The sequence below is a fragment of the Oncorhynchus kisutch genome, linkage group LG2, assembly GCF_002021735.2.
Source record: "Oncorhynchus kisutch isolate 150728-3 linkage group LG2, Okis_V2, whole genome shotgun sequence".
NCBI lineage: Eukaryota > Metazoa > Chordata > Actinopteri > Salmoniformes > Salmonidae > Oncorhynchus > Oncorhynchus kisutch.
This window is the reverse complement of record NC_034175.2, coordinates 45,164,569-45,173,976: the sequence shown is the minus strand read 5'-3', so window position 1 is coordinate 45,173,976 and position 9,408 is coordinate 45,164,569. Positions and strand designations below refer to the sequence as shown.

The following is a 9,408-nucleotide window of genomic DNA, read 5'->3' as shown; positions in this document are numbered from 1 at the left end:
GACTGTAAAGGGTACAACGTGCTTTTAAATCTCTCCTTTCTCCCGAAGTGTGCACTTCTAGAATTCTCCCACGCTGCGGCAAAAATGGATATGCAAGGTATCCTGGACACGCCTAGGCCACCCACTGGAGGACAAGGAAGAAGGGTAAAACCAAAGATGGTGCTATATAATATACTGACTCAAAAGGCAGGGAACATATCGACGACAGTGTTACTGTTATAAATTACAAGGGTTATGGCTGAGTCATGAATAGGCTACGTTGCAAAATAGTCTGCCGAGACGAGTCGCTGTCTGAGCATTAGCAAACAGCGTCTGCGATACCACGGCATGTATCAACTCCTAGATATTAGTCTCGAGCTGCAAAATACTCAACATGTTTCCATTGCGGGCCGTAAAGAACACATTTTAATAGTGAATGTCCGACTCTAGCAACTTAGGCCTACGAGACTTTATGTAAGGGAAATGGCACGATACAGTTACACGTGATGTTGGGGCTCATCACACAGTGACCTCAATAACCTAATATTCTGTTTGTGGAGTGCAGAGACTGCAAGTGAATTAGAATGGGTCGTGATAACCAGTTTGAAAATATCAGAATAATACACTTTCTCTCAGACAAGTAATATTAGAATTCATATTCATAAGCATGTTCTGTACCTCTGCCAGGGCACACATCACACCTCCATCAATCACACTGACACAATGGCAGTTCATATACATAATGAGGTTTTGGTAGCAAAGAGATTTTATTCCTCACACCTGAAAATGACAAAGACAAGAAACACCTTCATTTGACACACTGAGGTGAAAGCTGAACTTTTTAAGAGCAAGCTATTGGCTGTTAAGACAAGACAGTGACAGGTATAAAAGGAGTTTTGATAATGCATCAACACCTATTTCATTCCTGAGAAGATTTGCTGTACATTAAGGTATTGAAAAATGCAGTCTAAAATATACATACTTTAACCAACAAACACAAGGTATGTAAACAATGGTAACTTAATTGTTTGAGATTGTACGTATATTTGCAAATGGATAGTGAAATGCTGATATCTATGTCCTCCCAGTGATTACAGGAAAAGGTGATCCCTATCTGGCAACAAAGCATTTGCTGTATTGCATCACTTGGCAGAGAATTGAAATGGTTGGTGAAGCAATCATTCAGACAGACAGCATTGTTGGACTCTCGGACCACAGTGTGTGTAGTGTTGATTACTTCCCAGATACAGCAGAGCACATTAATGTACAGATATGAGCCATGTGAGCCCCCATTGCAATTGTTTGCAAGTAGTGCAAGAAATCAATTATCAAAATGTAACGTTGTCTCCAAGCTCTGATGGGCATTTAAGTCAATGGCAATATCACACCAATCAATAACAGACAAACTAAAAAGGCCCATTAGCAGCCTACATTGCCAGGCAATTTAGATGTGGCTTGGTGCTCAAAAATGCTAAGAATGTTGTCATATAAAAATTCAAATGTCAGCTGATCTTAACAGATCACAGATAACACAAAGTCAGCTTATGAATGAGCCGTATTCATTTGATTCTTTGCATACAGTATCAGTGCAATCATTTCAAATGCCTTTTACAGACTGCAAATGGCTTTCACCAACAGTGACCTCTTAACCCTTTATACTTCTTTAGATAAGAGAAGACCATGAAGCAAACTACTGTCCATAAAGTTTATATTAGACCACAAGAAAGGGTTACGTCAAATGATTTCCTTCGTAGGACTTCGTAGGACTTCGTAAAAAAAAAAATAATAATTCTCGTGTCTCTCTGTCTTTTCCAAGGGAGGGCGTAATACTTCTTGGCTAAGTACGTTTGTGGGAAATGTACATCATCTTTGTAGTCTTCAAGCTTCATCAGAGAATTAGGTGCAAATATGCCTCTCTCCTCTTCAGCAGTGTGGGCAGGTGCTAGAGTTCATCACGCTCGCTGCCTGGAAGTTAGACGGTGAGAAATGACTGCTGTTATCGGGTACAGTTTAGACCTGTTAGGACATTGGGTTGTATTTGATGTAACTGTAAATAAGTAGAGAAAACGACATCAAAAAAGCTCAAAGAAAGGGACAAAAATAAATGGATACACACATCCCACTGGGCACACACTGGTTGAATCAACATTGTTTCCATGTCATTTCAATGAAGTTACGTTGAACCAACGTGGAATAGGATGTCGAATTGGCATCTGTGCCCATTGGGATATAGATTGATATGTTCAGAGATTTCTCTCCTGTATGGGAGCAGCTATAACGGGACTAGAAACTGAGTGACTCTGTATACTAACCTGTCTTCTCTGAAGAGGAGGAGGGTGCAGGCATCGGGCTCTGCGTCTGCGTCGCTCGGTCATTGTCTTTCTGCTCCTGGACGTCTCTCAGTAACTGTTTTATCTTGTTGTCGTACTCCACCCACTCGGGCACAATCCTCACGGCCGCCGACAGCTTGGGCTCCTTGGTCTTGGGGTTATTACACTGCAGATAACGCAGACACACACATCAGTCATGACTTCTTCCACCCCCCCCCCCGGTGTCTGCAGCTACCATTTAAAGCTGATCCGATTTCCTTCTCCATTAAAGAGACATTAGTCTTTCTCATGTATCGGTGGTGCCCAGTGGTGTCTCAGGGTCAGAAAATAGTATGCTTCACTTTCCAGTCATTGTGAGCCTGTCAGATTTTCCCACAGCCAATTCTTCACTCTGTACTCATAATTAGTTTAGGAGATGGGGGAAATAACACCAATTTCCCATATTTTCTACTGTCATCACAAAAACTTAGAGCCGATAAATGCCAAACACATTAGCATTACTGGATGGATGATAGAAGTTATGGAGCCTAAGAGGATATGCAATAAAACTGAGTCAAAATCATGGACTTTACATAAGATTCACACTCGATAATGCATACTAAGGATATTGGCACTTAGTGTGAACTGCTCTTCCTCAATAAAAATGAATATGGGAGGCTGTTAGCACTTCTACGTTTTACAAGATCTTGCGGAATAGACTAAGAAAATGATGGCCTCCTCTTTGCGCAAGTGGACTCACAGCTATAGTCCCAATGTGGAAGTTGCTACGACTGTCAGGTTGTAACTGATAAAGCCACACTAGGACGGTCAACTGCTACTCTATAAAAATGTACTTTACTCTATATAATCCCATAATTTTTTTTTTTTGCAGCTCACAGCAGTGGAATTGAATGTGTAAATGACACTTCTATTCTTGACTATGTTAGCTGGTAAATATCAGCTAGAATTATTCTTGCTTCCTGCAGGGGTAGAGGATGGAGACTTCTATATCTTTGCTGCTATTCAGGGGGGGGGAATAGACATTTCCATCAGTAAGAGTATGTCTGGCATAGTAATGAGATTCCCTTCCTCAGTCAGTCAGATAGATAGAAAATAGACCCACCAGGTCAATGGTCTTGGCGGTGGTCTTGGATGCATTGTCACACCAAGTCTCACACCAAAGCCACTCCTGGGGCAGGGACTTGATGGCCACCTGGTGGATCATGTTGTTGGGCAGGTCCTATCAGAATGAAATCCAACATTTACTCTACATTTCAATGAATAGTAATTAGACATTTACTGACGGAATTGTCAAAAGGTAAGCGGAAACAGATCCTCTGCTACGGGGATGTCATTGTAACTCAGTAGTTGTCCTGCCATTGAGACAGAGAGAAGTGTGTGATGTCCCCTCTCACCTGGTCCAGGTTGGACAGACTGTTGGGGTCCTGGCTCAGGGCTTGGTACTGGCCACGCAGTCGGTCTCCTGCTGCTATCTTGCGGAACTTCTTCAGATCTACCACATACAGAGCACTGGACAGAGAGAGAGGAGACGTTTCTGAAACAGTCAAAATGCTTTGAAATGGATGACCCACCAAGAGGGAAATACTGCTATCATAAACCAAAGCTAAATGTCCCAGTCATCCACATTTCTAAATGTATCTAGTGTAGCATGTTAACATACACAAAGGTGCCACGTACAGTGGCAAGAATAAGTATGTGAACCCTTTGGAATTACTTGGGTTTTCTGCATAAATTGGTCATCAAATTCGATCACAACAATAGACAAACATAGAAAACTAATAACACACAAATTATTGTATTCTTCTTGTCTATATTGAATACATCATTTAAACATTCACAGTCTAGGTTGGAAAAAGTGTGTGGCTAATGACTTCAATACAAGCTAATTGGAGTCAGGAGTCAGCTAACCTCGATTCCAATCAATGAGATGAGATTGGAGATGCTGGTTAGAGCTTCCTTGCCCCATAAAAAAACACTCACAAAAAGCATTACCTGATGAGAACCATGCCTCGAACAAAAGAGATCTCAGAAGACCTAAGATCAATAATGGTTGAGTTGCATAAAGCTGGAAAGGGTTACAAAAGTATCTCTAAAAGCCTTGATGTTCATCAGTCCACAGTAAGACAAATTGTCTATAAATGGAGAAAGTTCAGCACTGTTGCTACTCTCCCTATGAGTGGCCTTCCTGCAAAGATGACTGCAAGAGCACAGTGCAGAATGCTCAATGTGGGTTAAGAAGAATCCTAGTGTCAGCTAAAGACATACAGAAATCTCTGGAACATGCTAACATCTCTGTTGACGAGTCTACGATACGTAAAACACTAAACAAGACTGTGGTTCATGGGACGACACCACGGAAGAAGCCACTGCTGTCCAAAAAAACCATTGCTGCATGTCCGAAGTTCGCAAAAGTGCACCTGGGAGTTCCAAAGCGCAAGTGACAAAATATTCTGTGGACAGATGAAACTAAAGTGGAGTCGTTGGGAAGGAACACACAACACGATGTGTGGAGAATAAAAGGCACAGCACAGCACACCAACATCAAAACCTCATCCCAACTGTTAAGAATGGTGGAGGGAGCATCATTGTTTGGGGCTGCTTTGCTGCCTCAGGGCCTGGACAGCTTGCTATCAGACAGAAAAACGAATTCCCAAGTTTATCAAGACATTATGCAGGAGAATGTCCGCCAATTGAAGCTCAACAGAAGTTGGGTGATGCAACAGGACAACGACCCAAAACACAGAAGTAAATCAACAACAGAATGGCTTCAACAGAAGAAAATACACCTTCTGGAGTGGCCCAGTCAGAGTCCTGACCTCAACCCGATTGAGATGCTTTGGCCTGACCTCAAGAGAACAGTTCACACCAGACATCTCAAGAATATAGCTGAACTGAAACAGTTTTGTAAAGAGGAATGGTCCAAAATTCCTCCTTTCCCTTGTGCAGGTCTGATCTGCAACTACAGAAGACGTTTGGTTGAGGTTATTGCTGCCAAAGAGGGTCAACCAGTTATTACATCTAAGGGTTCACATACTTTTCCCACCCTGTACTGTGAATGTTTACACGGTGTAATTGTTTGTGTGTTATTATTTTAAGCACACTGTTTGTCTACTTCTGTGACCTAGATGAAGATCAAATGTTATGATCAATTTATGCAGAAATCCAGGTATTTCCAAAGGGTTCACATACTTTTCCTTGCCACTGTACTTAATGTGCCATGACTCCCATCACAGATCATGACAGTCTAAATTAAATCGGACTCATACAGGAGAATTTACTGGCATTTCAGCAAGCTGTGTGGTTTGATTCATGTCACACCCTGTCCACCCTGCTTGGCTGCGGTTGGCCCCATGCAGCTGTGCAGCCCGCTGGAATCCAATACAAATGTTCCTGATTCGCTGGCGGCCTTTGTTCCAGCTAGCTAGCCTCCCAGGCAGTGGACTCCTGCTCTGACCCTGGCCCAGTGGATAGAGCATCTTGCTGGAGAGCTTAATCTGTTCAGCTGGCTGGCTGAATTAAGCCACTTCAAAATGGGCCACCAGCAGCCCCACACTCCCAACAAGGAACCAGTGCACTAGTCCCTTTACCACGCCTAGTTATTCATATATAGCAATGCAGATACAGGGCCGTAAACATTGAAGCTGAAGTAAAGCTATTTCCTCACTTATGGAAGTAACGGTCTCTTTAATGTGGTGTTCCACATACATATTGTATGGCTTTCATGGTTTAGTCTCACAGAGTGCAAGGAATAACACAACATGTTAATGAAGACCAACCCCAAGCAGCGAACAGAGGTGCGATACAAATATTCCCGTCTGCGTGAGAGAGAAAGGGAATGTTTTATCAGAGGAGGTAATTTATCGATGCAGAGAGGGTAGCATCCTGCTGCATCTTCCTCACCCACTGTTCCCTCTGAGAACCATGTTATGCCTCGTTGTGAAGGACAGGAAATAAATCGATGAGCGTTTCTGTATGAACCGCCAACAGCCGACTCAAAGGAGTCACTGTCAAATAGTGAACGTTAATGTTTTCAAATGTATGCATTTATTCTGCTGAATACATTGAGAGGGAACACATTTTCCTTCAATTGTATTTTCCTTCATATCTTCTGTGAATAACTTAAATGAAATATCAATACAATGACAGTAGATCGGCCTTAGCAAGGGAAAAAAAACAGAAGGATACAATAACTGTCAAGCTTGTATGAATTAGCAAAGAATATGTGTTTACTACGCAATAGTAACATTGTAAATATGCACTTCCAGTGGCTGGTGGACATTAATGGCATACACAGCGCTACAAATCAAAACGTCAAACTGTGTAGGTATTGTAGCGGGGTTTACCTAATGTGGTATCTCCTGTTCCCCAGATGTGAGGCCCAGTAGCCAGTCTTCCAGAAGCGGTAGCCCTCCATCTCCTTCCGACTGTCACAGAAGGGAGTGTACCCATAGGGGGCGCCCTCCAGGTTCAAATCCCTCAGCTCCTTCAGATCGGCCCTAACTATCTGCGAGGACCAGGAACAACGGTAAATCAGCACCACGGACAGCACTAAAACCGTACGGTTGCCTTGCACAAATCCTGCAGGTCCACTTCTAGATGATTTACTATTTTTATTATGGGTATGCATTTGGTTTTGTAAGAGCGTTATCAGTTACCTGGTCAGCATCCACAAAGATGATTTTGTCCACAGCCAGGGGGAAGAGGACATCCAGGAAGAGGATCTTGTAACCCCAGATGATCCTCTGTTTCTCAGTCTGCTGGTGGAGCCAGCGGGGCCATTTGTACTGGACCAGCTCATACTGGAAACCATAGGCCTCAGCCATGTAAGGTATGGACTCCTAAAGACATATAAAACCTCATATAATGAGAGGAAAAATAGATCGCGCCCGGGCAGAAAACGATGATTTTATCTCTCTTTAGGTTTATGAGAAAATTTACAATATGTCCTGACATTTGGTCTTAGGAAATAATTATTGTGAGAAACTGACTAAAATACATAAAAAACAGCTGCAATATTTTGAACACTTGATCAGTGTAAATATATAGACTTACATGGTAATGCACATTTCACAGATCAAGCAGAGCGCCCTTGAGGCATAAAATAGTCGCATAAAAATATTTCATAAATAGTGAAACATTCCAAATGCAGAACATTTTCATGATACTCGCCCTTTCCTGTGGCTCGTTTGACTATTTTAGATACATATGATGTAGCTTAGTAGGTGTTCATGTATATGGACTCATCCCTATAGTGGGAAGAACAGATAGATAAAAAGAGCACAATCACAAAGGAGAAGGCCTCCCGCAGTTCCTTTCATCCCTCAACACAAACAAATCTATTTCTCCCAGGGGTCGCGCTGCAGCGAGGAGAAAGTTATCACGACAATGCAGGAAGGCAGAAAGTTTGTGTGGAGTCAAGCCGTGAGGCGGTTACCTTGAAGGACGGAGAGAGGTAATTCTTGAGGAACCAAAACTTCACAGGGGTTTTGGTGTGCTGGAGGACGGACAGCATCATTATTCTGGAACAGGAGGAGAGAGAGGGAGAGAAAGAAAGAGAACGAGAGGGAGGGAGGGAGAGAGGGAGTAAGTCTCAGAGGATGAGGGCTAAGAAAAGGCAAGAAGCGCGTGGGGCCTCCAGACCAGCAGTGTATGTCTCTGTGTGTGTGTGGGCGTCTCACCTCAGGAAGCGCTCGTATAGATGGCCTGAGGCCACAGAGAAGATGTTGAGCACATCTTCCCTGTTCTTCTCTCCGTCCTCTGAACTGGACCCACCACCTGCGATGCTACAAAGGACCATAGGTGTTACATAAGCCGGATTGAAGTAGACTGCTCAGTAACCTCCTCAGACAAACACTACTACCTCAGTCATAATACACCACATCAGTAACAGAGATGATTCTCCAACCATAAATCCCTTATATTTACACTTGAGTAGTGTTTACTTGTGCGACAGAATGACAAAAGATCCTGACACCCCTCTGGTAGACCTAGATCAGTTGTTACTGTCTGTCTACAGCAGAAAGTGCCACTGCTCTCCTGCTGGCTCTCCTCCAGAATAATCAACTGATTACAGCAGAGACACAATAAAAAGGCAGCTGTAATTTTTATGGGGCCCCTTCTGTTTTCCTCCACAAATATCAAATAAAGAACAGATAATGAAATAGACTCTCGCAACACCTCCAGAGCACGAGCTCCTCTCTATCCCCACGCGGCTGCTAATGGCAGATGTTTTTGGACTCAGTCATGAGATTGGTGAACCCTCTGGGATAGTCAGGTGTATTGACTGAATGGATATATTGTGGACATGGCATGTGAACAGAGTATTTGAGACGCGTTCAAGCCCCAGAAGCTGGGCAGGAAGTGCTGTATCCAGGTTTTAATCATTTTCCAATCCAAATCTAGCCTACACTGATCTGATAGTGTGTAGTATAAAAACAGTAGTATAAACAAAATGAAATCATTAACTTGTGTAAGCACTGTAAAAACAAACTGTTAAAAAACAGTAAAAAAAGATGCCTTGAACTAAGATTAAAGGTAGGAATACAGGCAAGTGTTTATCAAACCAGGCACTGTCCAAACTCATAAGATCATGCAGGGCACATTTGGAGGAAACCAATCAGGGCTTGTGCTTGGGGCAGTGATGTCTGCAGTCAAACTGTGTGTCCTTCTCTGTAACAGACTGCTGATGAGGGGAGTCTCTCCTCCCACACTCAATCAGCAGTGCAAAGAAAGGCCCAGAGGCTCCAGCGCACAGAATTGAAGAGGGAAAGAAAGTCTCTCTGCCCTCACACACACAATACTGTAGCAACCCGCCCTCCCTCCCTCCCTCCATGTCATACAAGGCTAAAGCCTGCCTCTCTTCCATCTCTCTATGTCTCATACAAGAGCCAGCCTCATAGTGTTACTGTAAGCCCCACCAATGCACTGCTGCTTGCCCTGGTGAGCTGGCTGCTGGGCCATCACCGCTGTGGTCCGGAGGATGCCTTGTGCCTGGCCTGGCTAAGCCTGTCATTATGGAGGGGGCGAGGGCTGAGGGGCGAGAGGCGGCCTCCATTGTGAGGGCCAGATAATGCCATCTGCGGTGCTCCACTCCAGCGGG

The 9,408-nt window shown here is 43.5% G+C and overlaps 1 protein-coding gene across 3 annotated transcripts in view; it reads right to left on the bottom strand.

The window, feature by feature from the left end:
* Positions 1 to 722: 722 nt before the first annotated feature.
* The window catches only part of uggt2 (UDP-glucose glycoprotein glucosyltransferase 2), a 46,428-nt gene continuing 37,742 nt past the window's right edge, over positions 723 to 9,408 (bottom strand). For all 3 annotated transcript variants that reach the window (XM_020456161.2, XM_031795856.1, XM_031795866.1), the window contains 8 exons: positions 7,988 to 8,092; positions 7,744 to 7,828; positions 6,965 to 7,147; positions 6,653 to 6,813; positions 3,704 to 3,818; positions 3,412 to 3,528; positions 2,292 to 2,475; positions 723 to 1,944 (listed from right to left, as the gene is read on the bottom strand). In XM_020456161.2, coding sequence (XP_020311750.1) covers positions 1,922 to 1,944; positions 2,292 to 2,475; positions 3,412 to 3,528; positions 3,704 to 3,818; positions 6,653 to 6,813; positions 6,965 to 7,147; positions 7,744 to 7,828; positions 7,988 to 8,092 — 973 coding nt within the window. In that variant the 3' untranslated portion in view covers positions 723 to 1,921. The remainder of the gene's footprint in view (positions 1,945 to 2,291; positions 2,476 to 3,411; positions 3,529 to 3,703; positions 3,819 to 6,652; positions 6,814 to 6,964; positions 7,148 to 7,743; positions 7,829 to 7,987; positions 8,093 to 9,408) is intronic.